This window comes from Lichenostomus cassidix, chromosome Z, assembly GCF_008360975.1.
Source record: "Lichenostomus cassidix isolate B80296 chromosome Z, HeHo_3.0, whole genome shotgun sequence".
Lineage (NCBI taxonomy): Eukaryota > Metazoa > Chordata > Aves > Passeriformes > Meliphagidae > Lichenostomus > Lichenostomus cassidix.
In genome coordinates, this window is record NC_139511.1 from 55965933 (window position 1) to 55989092 (window position 23160).

General features: G+C 39.6%; 1 protein-coding gene across 1 annotated transcript; it reads left to right on the forward strand.

Annotated features, from left to right (window-relative positions):
* The first annotated feature begins 3396 nt into the window (after positions 1-3396).
* On the forward strand, positions 3397-23160 carry DEPDC1B (DEP domain containing 1B). Its single transcript, XM_085042374.1, has 11 exons — positions 3397-3509; positions 4104-4369; positions 8298-8433; positions 10677-10804; positions 13008-13138; positions 14202-14249; positions 14688-14828; positions 18021-18187; positions 19636-19812; positions 20482-20667; positions 20988-23160. The coding sequence occupies exons 1-11, from the start codon at positions 3462-3464 to the stop codon at positions 21147-21149; spliced, it is 1590 nt and encodes a 529-aa protein (XP_084898500.1). The 5' UTR covers positions 3397-3461; the 3' UTR covers positions 21150-23160.

A 23160-nucleotide genomic window follows, 5' to 3' on the forward strand; every position in this document is an offset into this window, starting at 1 on the left:
GTTTGTGTCATTCTGTTTTTTTTTTTTTTTTAAATTATTATTATTATGGCTTGTTTTTATCAACCCAAGGTTGTAGTTACTCCAATTGTCTAGACCCAGGCAAAAAGATATGTGACATTCTCTGAGTTTCTGAAAGTGGGGCAGGCACTGGTGACTGGGCATGGCTCAGTCTGTTTAGAATTAACCAGTATGTGGTTTTCCAAGGTTAGGCAGATTGTTAGGGTCACATGTGTGTAGAAATCAAAGGAACTAGCTATTTGTATGTAATTTGCATTTGTACTGCCTGAGTTTATTAAGGAACTGGTGCACACATCAGTCCTGGAAATAGGAGTTAAATGTGTTTAGATTCATGTTGCCATTAAAAGTACTCTTTTCTACAACATTAAAGAAAAGAAGCTTGCAGTATTTGCTTTTTATTTGATCTGGTCAGTGGGATTTTCAAATACCCCTGGCTTGGGGCAGATTTTAATAGCCTCCCTGTTGCACAATTCCAGGAGCATAAGCTTAGTTACCTGAACACTTTTATTTTACTGACATTTATGGTACATTGTAAACGGTAAAGGAATGTAAACTTTAGGTTGGACATGAGTTGCAAATGTCTTCTTTATAAAACAAATGAATAATTTATATTTTATCTTCTCACTGTATAATCCCTCTGGCTGTCAGCTCTCAACAGCAGCTTGGAAGTAGATCTCAGAAAGTATTGGGATTACTTGAGCTCTAAATTGCAACCCCTGAATTTTAGATGCTTGATCCTAGAATGATCAGTGCTGAGTTCCCAGCTCCCTGGCAGTGCATGTGGAGAGGTGCTCTATCACAAGATCCTAATCAGCTGTGATGATGATCTTGGACCACACCTCTTTTCAGTGGGAAATGCAGTCCATCACTGACTCAAAGTTTCAAGTCCAGACAACCTCTGGCCCATATATATGCCCTTGACTTCCAATGTTAGGGGACCTTCTCTTAAGAGTCAGAGACCTATTGCTGTTTCTTCCAAATAGCAGGAAAGGATTTGCCACTTTAATATTTTAAACATTTTCTTAAAAAAACCACCCAAATATATACATATATATATAAAATTATGTATTACATAAGTACTGATGAAGGAAGTTGGACAAATTTGTTCTTTTAGGACTCCTTGAGCCTGAACATTCAAACATGTTTGGGAAAGGCAGGCCTTTTGAGGGAAAGGCTTAATAGCTATTCTGTAGTGAAAACTGGATGATAGTAGTCTCTGCTTCTGGTGCAAGAAAGCAGGCATCATTCTGTAGCCTTGCAGATGATTTCTGTGCTGATAGGGGAAGTCCTCGTTCTGGTCTCTGATTTTTGCAATCATATCTCCTTCCCTGCCCCATAAATATGGATGGAGGAATGCATCCTGCAACTGGGTGTGAAGGGAGAGGTACTTGTTTGTTGGTTTGGGAGCTAGATCTGCAACTCCTTTTCCAAACTCACTTGGGCTTAAGTAGGAGCTGAGACTATGCACAGTCAAAACTAAGGAGTGCTGCATGTGGACAGGTGCAGAACAGAAATGAGCCAGGAAAACTTCCAATTCCAGCAGTTGTACACTAGCCAAAGTCTTCCAGAGTCAGTTGTTTGAGATTAAGAACTAATAAGCAGAAGCAGAAACTGGAGATGCTAATCATTCTGTGGGCTGTCAGCAAGTGCCGTCTCAGATTCCTACAGCATATATTCTTGCATAGTGGTTTAGTTTTCTGTGAGTTATGAAGTTATTTGGAGAAAGAATGCATTGTTTCAGTGAGTTGCATGGATGCAGCTAAAGAGGATGCACACAGTGTAATATCAGCTCAAAAGAAATGCTGTCCTTCTACACACAGCATGAGAATCACAGTGTCTTTATCTGGACCTAAACACTGCATCTCACATACTTAAGTGTATACTTTTGAGTTAGGCTAGAAAGGGGAGTGCAACAGTCAGCTAAGTCATCCATGTTATGGTGAATGTTGACTAACAATGAGGGGAATGTTTTTTCTCCCCCTCAGACATGGTGAAGAAGAAATACTGGTGTTACCACCCACTACTCTCCTATAAGAGTCCTAAAAATTGGCAGAGATAGTTCATCTGCAAGAGGTATCACAGGAGTTTCAGTTACATCCCTGCCCCTGAAGGAGAGCTGACCTTGTACCAAAATCTCCTACTTTATAAAATGGAGGTTTCCTATTTAGTTTCCAAACATCTTCCTTTAAAATGCTCATAAAAAGCATTTTTACAGCTCAATGAGCTCTGTGGCACCAGCATCAACCCCTGTCTTCTGCAGGAATAATATCAAACGTAATTGCAAGTAATTATCATCCCACACACTGCCTGCATTCAAAACAAAGTTCTTGCACAAAAAGACTCATTGCAAACAATTTAAAAACATTGAAAAGTGTTCGTTTGGAAGGTTTTTTTGGTTTAATTTTTTGTTTGTTTCATTAATGCCAAGGCTGTGTTCTCTTCATAAAGGCAGCAATTTGCTGGCCAACGTTTTCCTGACACGGTTTAACCTATTGCCACTCACAGAATCACAGGGTGGGTCAGGGTGGGTCAGGGTGGAAGGGATCACAGTGGTTCATTCTGGTCCAACCCATCTGTTCAAGCCATCCCAGAGCCCACGGCACAGGACTGAGTCCAGATGGTTCTGGAATACCTCCATGAGGGAGACTACACCATCTCTCTGAGCAACTGGAGCAACCTGCTCCAGTGCAAGTTCGTCCTCATGTTCAAGGGGAACATCCTGGGCATCAGTTTCTGGCCATTGTCTCGTCCTACTGCTCGTCACCAGCGAGAAGAGCCCGGCTGGGCGCCCCTGGCCGGTTCGGTCAGTGTTCACACATTGCCCCGCCGTGAGGCAGCCTGCGGGCACAGCCCGGCTGCGCGCCCCTGGCCGGTTCGGTCAGTGTTCACACATTGCCCCGCGGGCACAGCCCGGCTGGGCGCCCCTGGCCGGTTCGGTCAGTGTTCACACACTGCCCCGCGGGCAGAGCCCGGCTGCGCGCCCCTGGCCGGTTCAGTCAGTGTTCACACACTGCCCCGCCGTGAGGCAGCCTGCGGGCACAGCCCGGCTGGGCGCCCCTGGCCGGTTCGGTCAGTGTTCACACACTGCCCCGCCGTGAGGCAGCCTGCGGGCAGAGCCCGGCTGCGCGCCCCTGGCCGGTTCGGTCAGTGTTCACACACTGCCCCGCACAGCCCGGCTGCGTGCCCCTGGCCCGTTCGGTCAGTGTTCACACACTGCCCCGCCGTGAGGCAGCCTGCGGGCACAGCCCGCCCGCCGACACAGCGCCACCAACAGGGCCCCGAGCGCGCGTCCCAGCGGAATTGCCCCGCCCATGGCACCGTCCCCGCCCCGCCAATCAAGGGCAGTGCGGGCGCGTCACGTGCCGTGCCCGCCACCCAATGGGCGGAGGCGGCGGCGCCCGGCGCGGATTCAAACGCGGCTCGGAGCCGGCGCGGCCGCGCCCATGGAGCCGCGGCTGGTGGGGCCCGGGCCGTACCGCGCCACCCGCCTGGTGAGTGCCCCGCCGCCACCCCGCACCGCCACCCCGCACCGCCGCCCCGCACCGCCGCCACCCCGCACCGCCGCCACCCCGCACCGCCGCCACCCCGCACCGCCGCCACCCCGCACCGCCGCCACCCCGCACCGCCGCCACCCCGCACCGCCACCCCGCACCGCCGCCCCCGCGCTGCTGCCCGCCCGCGCCTCTGCCCCCGGCGGACACTCGCTCTCGGGCCTGCTGGGTACCGCCGGTGCTCCCAGGCTGCGATTCTGCGCGGCGGGGGCTCCCGAGGCTGGCGCCGCGCAGAACCCGGCAGGGCGGAGCGGCAGGTTCAGTCTTTTGTCCCGGTAACACCGACGGGAGGCTCAAGCCGTACCCGTAGATGCGCAGGTGGTATGGGCTCTAAATATTTCCTAAACCTGGTGTTTGTTCTCGGGTCTCTACGGTTTAAATCCTGGGCTTAGATCTCGATGTTCTGTTAAACGCAGATGCTCAAAAAGGTGTGTAGCTCTACTTGCAGAGGTGGCTGTAGTGGCCGCGTTGCGGACGGAGAGCGCTTCTGGGAGAAGAGCTCCCGTAACGATTTGCTTTGTTCTCCTTCCCCAGTGGAACGAGATAATCGAGCTCTTCCGTGCTGGGATGCCCTTACGGAAGCATCGCTGTCGTTTCAAGAGCTACGAGCGCTGCTTCAAAGCCTCGGAGGCAGTGGACTGCTTGCATGAGCTACTTGGCTCTAACCAAAACTTTGGCCCGGAAGTGACTCGCGATCAAACGGTTAAGCTGCTTAAAAAATTCCTGAAAAATCATGTTATCGAGGATATTAAAGGAAGGTGGGGCAGAGAGGACTTTGAAGACGATGGCCATTTATATCGGTAAGTCTGTATACGGTGATTGAAAAATTTTGGGCTTTTGGAAACAAGTTAGAGTAACTCTTGCTCATGTCTTACAAGTATTTTTTTGTAGATTGCCTCTGAAGGGGTGTTGATGTGTTTTCCTCCTCTTCTTGTCAAGACTTTAAATTTCTTAGTAATGGGTAACTCACGATTTAATGTTTGACTTCAGTTTTCTTGTCCGTTTTTAAATATTTTTGAAGGTCACTTCTATTCAGTTACATTCTTTGAATATCAACAAAAGCCTTTGCAGCTTTCACATAATATCGAGCTCTGATTGCTGATGGCAGACATCAGGTTTGTTGATGCTGGAAGAGTGCATATAAAGACACATAGGTGGAAGTGAGAATTCCATTGATTATCCAGCTCCCATTGTCCTCCTTCTTCCTCAGTCTCCGGACTATTTTGGTTGCTGTTTCTACTTCTTTTGAGAGGAGAGAAAGACCCTCTGAATCTTAAGTCATTCATGATGTAACTTTTTTATGCTCTTTGCTTTGTACACTGATATAAGACAAAGCTTTATTTGCTTATCCTCAAGGAGAATTGCTTACTTATTTAGTTTAGCATCTCACCTGATGGCTTGTTAACAAAGGAAAAGAATTTTCTTGGTAATAAAAGCTTAGCATTACTGGACTGGATTCTTTGACCTCTTGTGACCTCAGTTAAGGTTTGTGTGTCCAGAAGTTGCAGGTTCTGAATTTGTACCATGTTGCAGTGTCATGTTTAGTGCAAAAATATTATAAAGATGATCATTACTTTAATTATGGATTTGTAACTTTTATCATGGTGAGCCCTCTTTTGAGGAAATGGGAGCAATCTTCATGAAAAACATTAAGGAAAATAGGCTAGCAATAAGTTCATGCTTCTATTTATTACATCTACTATTACATAAATTTTAGATATTAATTTTAAGGTAATGATTTCTTAATATTCTCTTTGGGAAAATAGATAATACTGAATTCCCACTTTTTATGTATAGAGTCAATTTTTCATTTTGCCTAATTTTTCTTTTGGTCTCTTTTTTTTTCCTGGGCATTAATTCTTGTCAAAAGGTTTAATATGGATTCTGGTAACTGCTGGTGTTATGCTATACCTCTTTGGTTTGTTTTTGCCATGTTTGTGTGGCTGTGGGATTTTTTGTTTGTTTATTTTGCATTAGCAGGAGGACACATTATTTTGCATTTATTTTGTTTATTTTGCATTAGCAGGAGGACACATTCAAGTTATTTTGTTCTTTTATTTCCTTGTATTTTCAGTTATGACTTTACTGAGCTGCAGTCTATGGAAGTTGGCTCGGTGAAATACTTCTGTTCGTGTAATTTTCTGTGTGCTCTGCTTAATGATCTGCCATTGGACAAGAGAACTCTTTTGTTATATCTATTTTTTGTGATGTTCTTTCTCCATCTCCCATTGAAAAGATGGCTAAGTTACTAATTGAACATTTTTTCAATTAAAACTGTGTACCTTTTATGCATCTTGAACTGAAGCCAGCTTTTTTCTCACTAGTCTTGGCACATAAATAAGCTATGTATGTTACTCATGGCTTCACATATCAAAACATGCTTCTCTCCTGTTTGAGTAGCCAAACATTAGTTTTCAAGCCCGTTTTATTCATGTATTCACTATCCTGGCAGCTCCCTCTGGTGGACTTCCCTAATGTTACCTTTAAAATACGGAGTTTTTTCTCCTCGCAGTGCTGGTAGTGGTATGGGTCAATTCTACTGACAGTGCTTGCTCTGGAAATATTGACATGTTTCATACTTTTTCTATAAATTTATCTATTAATGTACTGTAACTATACGCTGTGGTGCACAGTTGTGTCATTCATTGCCTTCATATATAAGTATAGCTGTCTGCTCTTGCTCATCCACGGATAATGCAAAAGAAATGTTGCCTAATGTTGATTTGCCTGAGAGTATTTTGCAAGTATTAAATGTGAATATGAGCTCTAATGTGACTTCTAAAATCAGCAAAGATTTATCTATGTGTTCTGACCTACTGGCTCAGCTGAGTCCGCAATAATGAATGAGAAGTTGCAGTTTTGGTCACTGGCAGGCTTAACTTTTTTTTTTTTAATCTAAACCATTCTATTAAAAGAAAAAGGGTTTGTATTCTTACATTGATAGCAAACCTCTGGGAATTCAGGAGTAATACTTGCTATACCATGGACATCAATGTTAGTTCACCTTGTTCTGTACCCTACGGTCTGGACACAAACAGGTATCTCTAATTCCTCTTTTTATAAACTCCCAAAACTAGTGTTGCTGGCTATAAACAATTCTGATCTTGGTGTGCCAGCCTTGGAGTGCTCCTCAGTTTCTCACTTTGAGTAATGTTAGTCCATCTCTATCTAGATATTGCTGTAATGCTACCTGAGAAAGGGGAATGCACCTTTTTTTTCTGTTTGTGAGAACTTATTCTTTTACTGGTTGGTTGTGAATTGGAGCAGCAAATGACACAAAGCTAAAAGTTGTGAAGAACTGGAGGAGAAATGGAAAACTGCTGTGAATAGCGTAAGGCAAAGGAAAAAGGCCGCAGATATGTGGGTATGTTTTGTTTTTACGTTAAACGTTTAAGAAATTGTGGGTACCTGAAAAATGGTTAAGAATACTCAACAGCTGAACATCTTCCGTCTAATCTATTTTACAGACAAAATAGAGTCAATCTCGCAGGATTAGTGTGAGGTGCTTGTTGCTGCTTCCCAGGGTTTGTCTGATGGAAGTGGTATCTCTGTGTTGCAGATGTGCTGTTGAACAGCACCAAAGAATGTGCTCAGTGTGTGTGGTCAAATAATCAATGTGTTTAACCCATGCAGCGTAACAGTCCTGGACCAACCAAACCACAATACAAATTTAAGTTAAAAACAAATTAAATGTCTGAGGTGCCTTTAGAGGATGGGTAGGCATTTTTGAGAAACTTGAGGATTTCTCAAGCATATCTTTCTGGTAGGATACATATGCATGCTATCCAGCAGTGTACAAGCTCTTGTTGCAAATCACAGACATATGTCTTTCACATTCTGATTTAAAGGAGTGAGTGAGACTTAAGCAGTTTCTTGAAGCATCAGGAATCTCAGCATCTAAAACCAGGGAGTGAAAGCAGAGAAGATTTGATCTGGGCCAATCTGAAGAGGTGCTGCCATCTAACTGATTTGTCTTTCTGATATGCTGTCATTAATTCCTTTGTACATGCTCTGACCTAAGCTTAGCAGTAATTTGATTCTGGCCAAGCTGGGTAGATTGTTTTCCTTCTTTTCTACAAGGGCTGGTTTAGGGCTTATTTCTGCTAATTTCTTCAAGGCACTTCTAGAAATGCCTTAAGAAGTCAAATAGTTACCTGCAAAACCAGCTGGAAAAAGACTCCAGAAAAGAACTGCAGGACATGATCTCCGCACAGAAAGCATGTAAACACAGAAGAACGTGGTAATGTGGACAAAACTTTGTGTGAACACTTGCATGCACTCTAACTAAATCCGAGTGTTAGTCATGTGACTTAGCTATGCAGCTTTGCTTTGGGAAATGCATGCTAACACCCTTGACATGGGGGAAAACATACCCACAGCTTTTTCAGCAGAATCAACGTCTTCTAGTGAAGACCTAAGTCGTTGTCTGTGCAGAGACACCTGGTGCTATGTGAGATGCACTGGGAGATCAGACATTCACTCAAAACTCAGCAATGTCTTGGGAGGTACGAAGGACCTGAACTGTTCTGGAGCAGCAGCTGGAGGCCAAACAAGACACTTCATGATGTTTTACATGTCATGTAACACCAGTTTATGGGGAACTAAACTGCACCCTGAATGTCCAAAGCATTTATTGTATTTTTGCATGTGAGGCTGGCTACAGTTTTGCATTGGTAAATACAGATTCGGCTGGTATTCAGAGGCTTTAAAAATGTTCTCTACTTGCAGATTTCCTCCTTCCTCACCACTGAAATCATATCCCAAGAAGCCTTCCTGTGGGAAGGAAGTAATTAAATTTCCAGACTGGAATGAACCAAAGGCTGGCACTTCTCAAGAGCACATCCCAGTGAAATCCGTCACAATGGTAAGGCACCCAGTTTTTATTTCCCCAGAAAAAAAAATATTTGGAAAGGAAAACTGAACTAATGACCTCTCTGCTGTGTCACAAAATACTTGGTTATAAAATTAAATGCTAAATACTTTTATTTTAAACTTATGTGAAATAAAGTTGTTAAAATTTGCTGGGAAGTAGGCTTGTAGTGTTCTTTCTCCTACAGCTGTAATGTCTTGAGCAATCTGAGCTCAGCAGGGAGTATTTTCCCATACTATATTCCAGTTTGTTCAAATTCCAATAGGGCATTTATTATATTACAAGACAAAGTAGTCACGCTGTAAGTCTTATTTGGACACTTTATGTTTCAAAGTATATACAGTATTACACCCTTTCTAGTCGTTATAAGGCTGTTAGCAACTCAATTTCCTTTTTCATGAGGCATATATTTTGGCTAAGAAGAAGTGGTCCTGATTTTACAGTTATCCTTTGTAAGCTTGGAAAATCATCCTGCCCATACTCATCTGGCCTGCTCCAGTCTTTGTAAAGTTGTTGAAAAACTTGCTTTTATTAATAAAACAACATTTTTTTCAACTCTTGCCACCTGGACAAGATAAAAGACTAGACTTCTGGAGTTATGTGTATTCTAAGCCCTTCCTTCAGTGTATCTTATATGTGTGTGTTCTCACGTTTTGTGAACTTGGGATTTTTTTGATGATTTTTGCTTTTTTATTACTACCCTTCAGTTCAGGACACTGGCCTTGGATTTCATGATGAACCATAGTCTATCTGGAAAAGTAACTCCTACAGTTTTACTGGCCATCTAAAGGTTCTGAATGAATGGTTATTCCATATTTTCAATCCTATTTTATGCAAAAAAAAATCAGGTGTACCCTTCATGTACGATAAGCTTCTGAAGAGGAGAAACATGGTCTGCACAACTTCAGTAGTTGTGATTAAGATTAAGATAAAAGAAAAGGTGGTGCCAAAGACAAATAAAGAGAACAGAGTATTTTAGTTACTGAGCAAGTGTTGAAGGTGTAATATGTTATAGCTCCCAGCTGTTCTCTAAATTTCCATCCGAGCATCCTGGCCTGATAAGAGCTAGCAAAAATCTGCCTCTGAATCTGATTCAGATGAAACAGCATAGAGTTTGGCATAGCTCAAAATCTCTTCCATTGGCAGTTCAGATTTGTACACTGGACCATAAGTGGAAGTAACTGAGGCAAATGTATAAGCTTTTTTCTGCTACCTCTTTTATAATTAGGTCTAGCTTCCACTGGAATGCTGAAATAGATAGCTGAAAACAGTGGTACCTTGAATTGCATCAGCATCAATCTGAGCACTTACTGGCTGTGTGTGAATTGATGAGCATGGGCCTGTGTCATGAAATGCTGATGTGGAAGACCAGACTTAATTTCAGAGGGTGCTATTTACTTCCAACTAGCTCTAGTCTAGCCTGCCATGGAATGACAGACAAGAGGTGCTTGGAGTAATTAAATGCATTCTTGGAGTGTATTTTGTGGTTTGGTAGTGATTACAAGGAATACTTTTAATGTGCTTTAGCACTTACTCTGTAGTGTAAATCAAAGAACTGGAATGGTTAGGAGTTTTGCCTTGAAAATAATGCTGCTGAGACAACTTGCATTGTATGTCTACCCATTGATACCACGATGACAATCTTCGAGCATCAAGCTTGGATTTGAAGGCTGCATAAAGTATAGTGGTCTTCTGCATTCTCAGCTTTACTTTACACTGTTATAATGGTGAACAAAATCTGATGGGTGCCTTCAGATGAAGCTATTTGCTTTTACTTTACAGACCTGTTAATTAATTTAATGTTTAGTTATTTTCAGTATATGCTGAACAAGGATGAATTGTTTCTAATTCTTTGGTATCTCATGCAGTAATTCTCCAGTATCTTTTTCCATAAGCACATATCTAATCTTAAAATGGTAGATGAACTGATTTTAATCATGCATAGGATCTGAACATAGAATTAAAGGCCACTGACTCCTGAACTTTAGTGGCTATTCTGACTCATATAATTTTTCAGCTTTGGACAAGTTGTGGAATTGAGAAAAGATGGGTGTGCAAGACTGAAAAAAGGTGTTTCATTTCTCTGAAACACAAACACTTACTTGCATCCTGAAGACTTTACTGGAATTTAGGAACACTTGAAATGGTGTATATAAATACTTTGTTTATATAGTATTTTAAACTGTTTAACACTTGAAAAGTCACCAGTTAATGAGGAGAGCTTTTTCTGATTTCAGAACTCTGAGATGTGGTACAAGCGACACAGTATAGCTATCGGGGAAGTACCAGCATGCAAACTTGTATTCCGCAGAGAGCTAACACAAACAAATATAGAAGAGATATGGAAATCCATGACTTTGTCACGGTGAGTATTCTTGTGAGTCATTTGCTGTTATAGTGAAACTCTGTAGTAGGTAATAGTCTTGTCTGTCTTCTCTGGTAACACTTGTAATTTCACCCACTCACTTTTCATTCCTGCCTTCAAAGCCATAGTGTCTAGACTAACTCCACCGCTTGTTATTTGGCTAACAAATTCAGCAAATAAAGTCTGCAAAAAAAACTTTATTGTGCTTAGTACCTTTTGACTTTTTCATGTTGTATAATGGAAGTCTTTGTTGTGTGGGCTTTGTCTTGTTTAATAATTTTTTCCTCTCTTTTCTTTTTCTTGTTGCTATGAAAAAGAAGCACGTATATAGAAGTGCTATGAAACCTTTGAATGCCAAGTACAATACTTTGTATGTGATAAATGGAGTGGATAATTGAGTACTGAAGACTTTGAGATTCAGATATTCTTTACTATATTCAAAAGGAATATCCTATGCAAAGTTAAAGTCTGTTTCTGCAGAGGAGAAAAAATAATATACATTAGCTGATATTACAGCATAATTGAGGTCTTGCTAATGATCACTTTAGTGTAAACCTAGCACATTATCTGCATGTAATACACTCAGTGCTGAGGCAAGCAGCTTTGGTTGACAGCATGATGGGCAGCAGAGTGCTTCAGTGCATGTGCACTGCTGGGTTTCCTGAACCAAGGAAATCTCAGGGGGTTGGAGAGACCCTCTGGCAGCCTGCAGCTCAAATGGTAGCAGCTGACAGGACCTGGGCAGTGGGACCAGGGACAATGGTGGCCAAGTTCCTCCTTCACAAAAAGGCCCCTATGGAGCTCTAGCAACCAAAAGACCAGGGTTGGCACTGCAGATTGGCATAACAGATTGTGTGGAAGGGTGCTGAAACCCTGCCAGCTTGATGAGGGAGAAATGCTATTCACCTGGCAGAAAGCCATGGCCTCCCTAATGTTGGTCATGGACACTGAGACTCCCAGAGCTCTGTGTTGGAAGAGTATGACTGTGGGAATAGGGAGACTCACAGCTCACCCTGAATTTTTTTGAAACTTTCTGCTCCAGCTGGATGCACTTAAATCTCTGAAGCCCAGTGGGATTCATCCCAGCATATTGAAAGAGCTGGATGATGTTATTGCAGGATCTTTCTCCTTTTTTTTTCATTTATCTTGGGAGTCTGGAGAGGTACCAGTTGTCTGAAAGCTGGCAAATATTTTCTCAAGCTTTAAGAAGGCAAAGAACAAAGACCCTGGTAATTACAGGCCTGTCAGTCTCACTTCAGTGCCTGTAAAAGTATGGAAAATGTTATTCTGGGAGTTAATAAAAAACATTTGAGAGACACACAGTCATTGGTCACAGTCAGCACAGTTTCTCTAGGGGAAAGTACTTAACCAATTAGATTTCCTTTTTATGACAAAGTCACCTATCCAGTTAACCAAGGGAGGAGAGTTGATGTGGTTTTTATACTGTCTCATGAAGTATCCTTCTAGGTAAACTACCCCACATGCATCTAGATGAGCCCATAATATTGCTGGATGAGCAACTGGCTCCTGAGTCAGGCACAAAGGGTTGTAGTGAATGTGGTTAACTCAGGCTGGTGAGCAGTCATCAGTGGGGTTCTGCAGGGCTCCATTCTAGGGCTGGTGCTCTTTCATGTTTGTATAAATGATCTGGATGCAGGAATTGAATGTACATTAAGTTTGCCAATGACACTAAGTTAGGAGGAGTGTTGGACTCCTTCATGGATAGAGAGAGCCTGCAGTGAGATCTCGATAGAGCAAAGAGCTGTGCAGTCACCAAAAGCTTTGAGAAAGCTGAGGAGTGACTTCATTGCATACTACAACTTCCAGGGAGGCAATGGGGGAAGATGTGGAAGATCTCTGGTGACCAGCGATAGGACACAGGAGATGGAATCAAGCTGTGTCAGTGGACGTTCAGGCACCACATTAGGAAAAGGTTCTTTACTCAGAGGGTGACTGGGTACTGGAACAGCCTCCCCAAGGGAGTGGTCACAACACCAAGCCTGACAGAGTTCAAGGAGCATGTAGGTAGCACTTTTAGTTATATGGTTTAGTTGCACTCAATGATCCTTGTGGTTGTCATCAAACTGGAGATACTCTCCATGAAATGGACGTCCCTTGTTTTTCTAAATTGTATCCTAATACTTCATGTTTGCCTTTGCCAGATTGGATAATGTATGAATTATGTGTTTATGTATTTTTGCAGATTACAAAAGGTCTTGGGTTTGGATTCTCTGGATGAAGTGTTAGACACAAAACTTGTGAATTCAAAACATATAGTTCAAAATGTATACAATGTCAACAAGCAAGGCATTGTCACTTTAGAAGACAAATCAAGTGAGTATTTTAGAAATGTTCATTTAATTCTTTTATATTAATAGGATAATTCTTTTATATACTAGGATAAAGTATTAGTTCTAATCCACTCTAACATGCAGCATCTTTCTGCTTGTGTGACCACATCTATAAAAACTTGAGTTTTTGCAAAGTAAAATTCTGTTGCTCTCCTCTGACATCCCAAGGTTTATTGGGATGAAGTAGGGTTTATTCTATGTTTACTCTCTTGAGCACATTCTGGCTTTAGTAGAGTTGAAAATGAAAGAGCAGGAACTTTTTACCATTTATAAATATAGGGATATTATTCACTTCAAGGTAACTTTCTCAGCCTTGCCCTTTTAACTGCCTGAACTGGACTGTCTACGTGAAGAAAAAAATGTATTAAAAATTGTGAGAGGGTCAAAATGTTATTGAGAGAGTTTTGAGTTTTCAGTCAATGTGTTTTGAAGATAGTATGTTTAAAGCTGTTTTGCACATCAGGGAGAAAATAAAACATCTTTGCTGCTCTGATATATCACAATATTGTTGCCACCATGTTTTTCGTAAGATTTGTAAAGAAATTAAATATGATATTGAAAACTGATTTGGTTGTGAAACTGCCTTCAGAGCATATCTGTGTTGTTTACTTTAAAGGCAGTTGGAGCACCTCAAAATATTAACTTCCTCCTTGCAGAAATGACAAAACTGAATTTATGAGTGCTTTTCATCATCTTTGATAAAAAGTAAACACTTCACTGTATAGCCCTGAGGATGGGTGTAGCTTGAGCTAGTTTGTCTGATTTTTTTTTTTCAGAGTAGGCTAAAGATTTGTGATATGATCTGTTTTGCTGATTGAGCTGCAAGAGCAGGATCCATAACTGTTTTGATAGTACTGGAGGTACTGAAGTATAGATGTAATTCAGGCTAGATCCCACATTAAGGTACAGCCTGCCTCTGAAATCAGTTGATTTGCTGTGCAGGAGGAACATGTGAAAGTGTTTTCAGCTTTGCTTTTGTCTTACAGTTGAGTATTTTTTTTTTCTTTTTTTCTGCTTCTTTTAATTTCTGTTTCTTCCCTCTGTAGAAGAACTTCCTCATTGGATATTATCTGCAATGAAATGTCTAGCAAATTGTAAGTAAATTTGGAAGGGGAAGAAAGATCCCACAAACAACCCACCTCCAAAAAAATGAATTGAATTGACTGTGTCTTCATGACTTTACAAAATCCTGTTTATATTCACCTTCAGTATTTTTCATGGTCATTGCCTAAAACAAAGTTGGAAAATACCTGTCATCATGTATTTTGCTTCCAGAGCAGCTTATTTAAAAGGAATATATAAATGTTTAACTATTATTATTTTCCTCTACTATATATCTTCACTAGACCTATTGGGAATAGATCAATCCAGCAGATCAAAAAAATTTCACTTATTTTGAAGAATGAGTATTTTAAACTTTTTTTTTCCTAATGATCCATTTTAATTGTCTGGATTAGAAAATAATCATCTACTTAGTAGCTGAAAATCAATGCCTCTCTTTTTTTTGCTCCCTTTTGTTTTGTTTTTTGTAGGGCCCAGCTGCTCAGATTTAAAGCAGCCTTCTTACTCGGGCTTTGAAAGAGATGTCTTCAAAACTATAGTGGACTACTTTGGCCAGATGAAAGAACCTCTTCTCACATTTCATTTTTTTGATGTTTTTGTTAGTGTGTTAGGTAAGTAGTTGGGATGTAATGAAAAAAATATTTTTTAGAGTTAATTTCCTGGAGTTATTTTACCTTACCTAAATACTACCACAGCTGAATTCTTTAGGACCTGTCCTTTCCATTCTACATAGAGAACAGTTTAATTTTTAAACTTATTGCATATCACACAGTGGTTTTATTTTTGTATCTTTTTGATCATGTTATTTCAGAAGTCTTCCAATGCTTGTCTTTATAATATTAAAGGTCTCTGTTCATTGCTCAGCATCTTACAGATAGATTTTAACAGATTTTTCTTTTTTTGCAAATGCCTAGATGTCTTAACAACTTTCATAAGCTTTTAGAAATTGCTTGACTGAAGTCTAGATTAGAAAGGATTAGGGCTTTAAGCACTGTTTTAAACCTGGAAATATGACATTTGAAGGGAATTGAAATCCTTTGTTGCTTAAATTTCGGAATGACATTAACTAATGTAGTGCTTTAAAGAAGCAGTGGTTTAGTTATTAACTATAACTTTCCAGAGGTTCACGCTATATTAAAATCAATAATTCTGGTCCTATAGATGACTTATTGAAAGACAGTAAATGGGAAAATATTTGATAACATTTTATGTAATCAAATTAGAAAGAACAACTGAGTTGAAAAGTAAGCATACTTTGCAGCGTGTTAGTTTTTTGAGCTTCTTTCTGTGTGAATAACATTGTTTTTAGTAGACTACTGAGATTAAAAAGTAATCCAGAATAACCCTTCTCTTTCTGGAATTTAATATTTTTATACTTTGTGAGTGGACAGTCTTGCTTCCATACTAAATATAGTTCCATTTCTGACTTCTTGTTCTTAGACAACTCTTGTTGATATCTTTAAAACTTATTCCTCTGCTTTCATACTCTATTTCTGTTTGCTTTTCCATTGTTATTCACATTTTTCAGGGTTTATTAGTTTTATTGCACAGTATTTCCTAGATGGAAAATTAGAAGAAAGATTTCATGACACTGTGTATGTTGAAATCAATGAAAATTGTGTGATGTTTCAAGATGTCAAACATTAATTTTGTTGCTTCCTTTAAAAAAAAAAAGAGGTGTTGATATGGAATTATTCTTTAGTCTTCTAAACACATGCACTGATACGCTTGCCAAATCTTCCTTTGAAATTAGAAAAAGCTTAACTATGAAAATTAACTTTGGTGCTTTACCCCTCACCTTGGAATATTGTCTCTTTTGACTGCCTTACTACTGCACACCTCTTTTTCAATAAGAAAGTTTCCACTTTTCACTCTTGGAGTTTCCAACTTGGTGGAGTTGACCAAAATGGTGGATGAGGGCATAGCAGTGGATACTCTTTATGTTGAGAGTAGTAAAGCTTTCAACACTGTCTTCCATTGCATCCTGAGGAGATGCATCCTTATAGGCAACCTGAGGAGATACAAATTGGACAAGTGGGTAGTGAAGTAAACTCAAAAATCAGTGTAATTGCTGGGTGCAGAAGGTTGTGGTCCATGGCACAAAGTCTGGCTGGGTGTCAGTCAGTGGGAAGCACCCCAGGGTTGGTAGTGGGGCCAGTAATGGTTAACACTTCATTAATGACCAGGATGATGGCACATTCTGTCCTAAACACAGTACCTTAAACAAGCACAGTGCCATGAAGAAGCATGCAGATAATTAAAAATGGGGAAGAGGAGTTTATGCAGCAGAGGGCTGTAGTACTATGCAGAGTGACCTCGACTGGCCGCAGAAATGGGTAAACAGGAATCTCATAAAGCTCAGAAAAGGGGAATGGTCAAGTCCTCTCCTGGGGAGCAATAACCCCATGCACCTGTAAATGCTGGATGTAACTGATTTGAAAGCATCTTTGCTGAGACTTTGGAATCCTGGTGGGCAGTAACGTGACCATGACCCAGCAGTGTGTCCTTGAGGCAAAGAATATAAGCAACATCCAAATGCATAAAGCCTATTGCTGACAGGTCGAGGGAGATGATTCCTTAGCACTAGTCAGTGACTCCAGTGAAACAAATCAAAAATTATCAAAGTCTTGGAACACGTGTCATGTGGGAGGAGACTGGTAACAGGGACTGTTTAACCTGGGGAGGAGAAGTCTCGTGGAGAATCTGATTAGTCTGTACAAAAGATTTGTATGGGAGAAGAAAAGAAGAAGCCAGACTTCTATCAGTGATACCCAATGACAAGAGGCAAAGGGCAGGAACAGAAGTACAGGAGACCTTATTTATATAAAATGTAATTCAATTTTAATTGAAAGATGGTCAAACAGTGGAAGTATTTGACCAGAGAGGCTGTGGAATCTCTATCTTTGGAGATATTCAAAACCTGATAGGACCTCATTCTGGGCACCTTCCTGTAGATGAACTCACTTTGAGCATGTGAAGAGGTCTATATAATCTCCAGAGATCTCTTCCAGTTTCTATAGTCCTACAGAAAAAAAAGTCTGTTTCCTTCTTTGCTCCTTTTTTACAGAAATTACTGCTAGATTTCAGTCATGCAGATATTTTGTTTCCTGACTTTTGTTCTGATACTAGTGCTGTTCAGGCAAAATTGTAATAGATGCTTTCTTCACTGAGACTTGTGAACTCAAAATAAGATGGTCTTTTGGTGATGTGACATTTCTACAGGTGCCTAAACTACTATCACATTCTGTTGTGCCTGTCCAGTCTTCAAATACCTCTAACAAGCTCTCAGGAATGTTTTCTTAGAGTCTTTAAGTGGAGTTAGGCATAGATTTAATGTCTGTGGGTATGGAGGGGCATTTTGTTATTATCATAGCTGTCACTGATGCATCCTCTTCTTTCCCTCTGATTGTTGCCACAGACTTTTTTGCCATTTTATTTAATGTGGTTGCTATATCTGTGCATACCATTCAGTTGTGTTTAGCACTGAGGTAATAAAAGAGCAAAGAATAAATCAAAACGTTGTAGTTTTTCATGTACACTAATATCTGGAGTTGTTGGCTTTGGCTATAAATGTTTTCCAGTGCATCAGAAGAAAATCTTCTAAATGCTTTAACAAGCCACCCACTCCTAGTAGTCCAGTTCTAAGGATATCTTCCTAGTCTCTTTGGGGAGTGGAGTTCTAATGCAATCTTGAATGAGTAAGAAAGGAATTTTGGGAGTTAGATTTAGAAATATTATGTTAAATGTTATGGAAATACATAATTGAGAAATGTTGCCCAATCTTCTGATCTCATATAAACCAGGACTGCTGCAAAAACCCAGCAAAGCTGTAGAAGCTCTTCAGATATCTTGTCTCCTGCTGCCACCAGAAAATAGGAAAAGACTACAGCTGTTGGTGAGAATGATGGCAAGAATTAGTCTAAACCAGGATTTACCACCTCTTTCTGAGTCAGTGAGGACCAGAACTTTGGTACGTAAAAGTGTAAGGTTAAAGGTCTGGACAGGCTTTTGGAGCAGCACAAGTTAGAGATTCTTACTGGAGAATATGTACAAAATGCAGTTTGCTTGTTTAAAGAGCTGGTTTGTCTATGTATTCCAGCTATGTGGAAAGCTAATCTGAATTTGAATAAAGTGGGATTTTATGGTAGTTTGGGAGCACACAAAGAACTTGCTCAGAATTTAGAGGTTTTCTTACCTTTCAAAGTTAAATCACCACTGATGTCACTATTGAATAGAAAAAAAAGCACAAACAAACAAGCAATCCCCAAAACCAAACAAAATCAATAAAAAACCAGTAGGTGAGGTCTCTGGTGTTATCACTGCAGACTGAATGAAAAAGATTGCCTGTTTCAGTCATAGTTAGAAATATGGAGCTGAATGTTCTGATTTACCTGTTTTCAGCCATTCAAAAAAAATCCTACCAGTTTATTTCAGTAGTTATCTTTTTTCAGCACACAGAAGTGTCTTAAAGTAAGCTCTAGCTTTTGCTAGTGCTTCTTCTGTAGGACCATATGTAGAGATATCACTGATGTTTGCAACAACACCTCATTGCAAAGTTATTAGTCATAACTTAACAATTCTAACTAGCTAGGGACATTCATTTATTTTGGTTAATTTTAAAATCTTTGAAAATTAGGTGCAATGGAAAATTAAGCTGCACAGCCATTCTCTAAAAATCCTATAATAGCATGCACAAATATAAATTTGTTCCACAGAAATTAAGTTTTTAGCTAACTGTGAATGGCATTTGATTAAAATAATTAAATTTTTTGCTGCTAAGGTTATAATTTAATTTACTGTAAGTGGTTTTTCACTAAAATAATTGTTATAACCAAAATGTTGTTTTTAGATGTGAATTCTTACAGTCTGAGTATTCTGTATTAAATTTTAGTTCAGCAATGTAGCCTATATTACTTGACAGAAATCTTTATTGCCTTCAGTGATTTTAATGTTAGAAGTAATGGGTGCACACAGACAAACTTGTGTAACTGAGTGCTTTAATACAAGACTACATGAAGTGAGCTGGACCTGAAACTTGATTTGACGATTTTGGAGTAGTGGTATTATGTTTTCCCTCTGATGCTTAATTTCTATTAAACTTCTCTAAATATGTGTCCTCTTTAAATAGCCACATGAAGTGGCTATTTGAAAAAGTCTTGAGAATAAGATGCAATTTATCCATTCTATATCTAAAGTCAGGACTGGATTATCTGTATGAGGCAAGAGCAATCTTCAGTGCACTCACATGATGTCACTGTACCTAATATATTTTTTAAAAATATTGATATGTTGGAAGTACAGTAAGTATTGTGATGTTCAAATATTTGATCTAAATGATCACTTTTTAAATGCTGCCTGGTTCTCTACTCCTCACTCCCAAACAGAAAAATACTTGATGTTGATTTTTTTTTTTCTCAGATGGTTCAGACATTTTCCCGTTGTATTCTCTGCTCAAAGGATGAAATAGACTTGGATGAACTGCTTGCTGCTAAACTGGTATCTTTTCTCATGGATAATTATCAAGAGATCTTAACTGTTTCTTCTGCTTTAAAGTCTTCCATAGAGGATCACGTTGTGCATCTCCAGAGAGTCCAAGTAAGTGTCTAGTGAAAAACCTCTTATGTTTCTCTATTTCTAGACCAAATTTATTCTTTGCTCTCTGAAGAACAACAGCTCTTAAAAGACTTTGTTCTGCCTCTGTTAGCTTTTGAAGACCTAATTAATTTTGACTACTGATATTTAACCATAACTACATGTTTAAATGAAACTAAACAAATCTTGAACGGTTTAGAGACAAGAACTCTAAAATAGGTTTTCCTGTTTGTCAGCACTATCTTCCCCATGGAATGGGCAAACTCTTTGTTAGTGAAGAAAACTGTGAATGATTATAAAGTGTTTTCATTAATGTTCTGACTTTTTTTTTCTTTAGAGCCATCCTTATTTGCTCAGTTTTTTCATATTTCTGTTTTCTGATACCATATTTTCTTTTTGTTGAAAGCTGATTTTAAGTTCTTCTGTCTTTATTTTCTACTGAAAAAGTAACTTCAAACTTATTTCAAGACCTGAACAGGCTTCCTGTGTGACATGTTTTTCGACTTACTGAAACTCACTCAATTAGTGCTGGAGATAGAAAGGACAGTTTAGGATCTCTATTCAATATTTTCTCTACTTAATGTCTTTGGGTGGTCAATTGATTGAGCCAGTTTGTGCACGCCTTTTGCAGAAAACTTAGCTGCTCTTTTTTTTTTTTTATTATTTCTTCAGATAAAATATGCTGGGGCTGATAGTGATGCAACACTTCCTCCTCCATCATTTTGTCACCAAATCAGTACAGATGAATTTGAATACCAGAGGGCAACTGGCTCTCAAGAACCACTGGCAGCTTTGTTGGAAGAAATTGTAATGAATAAAGAAATATCTGTGAAAAATAAGAAGAAGAAGCTCAAGCAAGTAAATAAAAATTTCTCCACAGTTTTTAATTTCAACTTGAAAAGATTTATCAAGCCTTAGACATGTATTCTTCTAGAGCTAGAAGTTCTGAAATTTAAAATAGTGGCTACGCTTGGGGATTTCACGATTTATGATAATTTAGAATTAGGATACTGTGATGAATCAACCCAAACCAGAAAATATTGCTTAATTTTCTGTATAGAGGTATAGAAAGTCCATTAGAAAAATAATTTTCCTGCTCTAGAAGTGAAAGTTGCACTTTAATGGTTTATTGTACATGTTTGAGCAAATTCTTAATTTGAATTAATGTACTTTTCTAGTTTCAGAAATCTTACCCTGAAGTGTACAGAGTACGATTTCCTACCCCTGAAACTGAAGCGGTGATATTTCCTGAAAAAACTAAACAGAAACCACCAATACTGATGTGGGCCCTAAAAAAGCCTTTTCAACCATTTCACAGAACCAGAAGCTTTCGGATGTAAATGGTTTGAAATATATCAACGAACACATCGTGTGTATTGTCAATGCATCTCATGAGAAAGGAGCCTGAGCAGCATGTGGCTACTCAAAAAATTACTGGGGATATTGCTAAGATAATGGAAAATATTGAAAGAAGAGGAGGGTATCGAGGTGGTAGAAATGTGAACCATTATCAGTATTTTTGTAAAACATTATTTTTTAAAATGTCTGTTATTTTAAAACAAGTAACAAAAAACAATAACAAAAAAACCTAAACAAACCCACCACACACTCAAGGGGATTGTTCTATATATGGTGATAATGTACACTGGCTGTGGTTTGGTTTGACTATCATTTTAAGGTCTAAATGTATTTGTATGTAGTGTATTCTTGGTAACTAGTCAACAGCTTTTTTTTTTGTTCCTGTAAATGAGTGTCTTGCATAAACTAGGCTGTGTTTGTGCACATATAGTGTAAGGAATTGACTTGCTGTACATGCTTGAGTAAGTATGAAACGCTGGATTTTGCTTTGCTGTTTGTGAGAGACCGACATATTAAAGGTTAATGATGGCAAAAATTGGCCGTTTTCAAAAGAGTGGGTGTTTTGCTTAGGTCAGGTTTGCACCCCTCAACTAAAGGGGAAAGGGAGAGTTTTTGGATGTGTGATTATGAAACTTGTGATCTGCACAAGAACAGCCCAGCTGCAGAGGGGATGAGCACCTATCACCAGAGGCTGACCATGACAACCCACCTTTTATAGCAATAAGCTGGGGTTTGAGCCTGATAAGGGAAAAGACCTCTAAGAAGCAGATCCTGCAAAGTGGGATAATGCTTTTTATCATGCTAATTTCCTGCCTTACAAAACTGGCTCAGGTGTAAAACTCTTCCCCCATCCCAAGAGAGATAGAGGGACATTCATGCATAGGCCTGAGGGTATCTCTGCCTTCTGTTAAGGCAGAACTAGCTCAGCTATGCTGGCATGACAAATAGGGGTCGTGTCTCAGACTATGTTATAAACCAGCAAAGCTGATGAGCTGCCCCCAGACTCATTTCTGGGGTCTTCCACCAGAACACTGCACATGATCCACAATGTTACAAGAGACAGTGTAAAACCTCTCCCTGAGGAGAGGTACCTGGGCATTCCCACCTGAATGGATATTAACCCACTGAACTTTGGGTTTTGGGGACTTTGCCTACCCTGATGGATAAAAATTGTAGCCACTTACAAATTGTAATGACTTTGACCACTGGAAATCTAAATTGCAACAATCAGATCTCATAGGGTAGTAATACCTTTCCTCTTCGCTATCTACCTTTATCCTTCCTTTTTGTTTTCCTTGTCTATTTTCTCAAGTGTAATCATTATGCTTTTATATTGCTATACTTCTATAGATAATAACCAAATCTGCTTCTTACTTCCTTTCCATTTCAACCACATTATTCCAAAATCAACCTGTTATCTATCTATCTGTCTGTCATCTGTCATCTATCATCTCTTCTATTCTATTCTGTTCTATCTCTCTATCTATCCCCCACCATTAATTCAATGTTGCATCATGCTAATCTGCTCTGAGCAATCTATTAACAATAACCTCATCTAACTTGCCTCAGGGGCAGGTTGTAACGTTGCTGACCATGACATGGCAGATTTATTTTTGAAAACTAATTCTTAGTTTTCTGGTTAATATGATGCATTACAGCTTGAGCGAACTTTCATTGAAATTCCATTAACTTATGTAACGTTGACCCATTCTGGTAAGCAACCCAATCTTTTTCCCATATGCTTTTACCGCATATTTCTGTACAAAACTGGGTGCTTGACAATAGAATATATTTTATCAGAAAAATGTAGAGACTTGAGTTTTCTCTAAAAATGGAATTCAGATATTGAAGTGATGTTGTAGCCTACATGCATTTATTGATTTGATTTGTTTTGCATTATGGAGCCTAGTGTACCTATAACCTGACTGCACATACTGCATAGTGGATTCTGAGAGCACTTTTTTAGCTATTAAAGCATTGCCATTTTCTGTA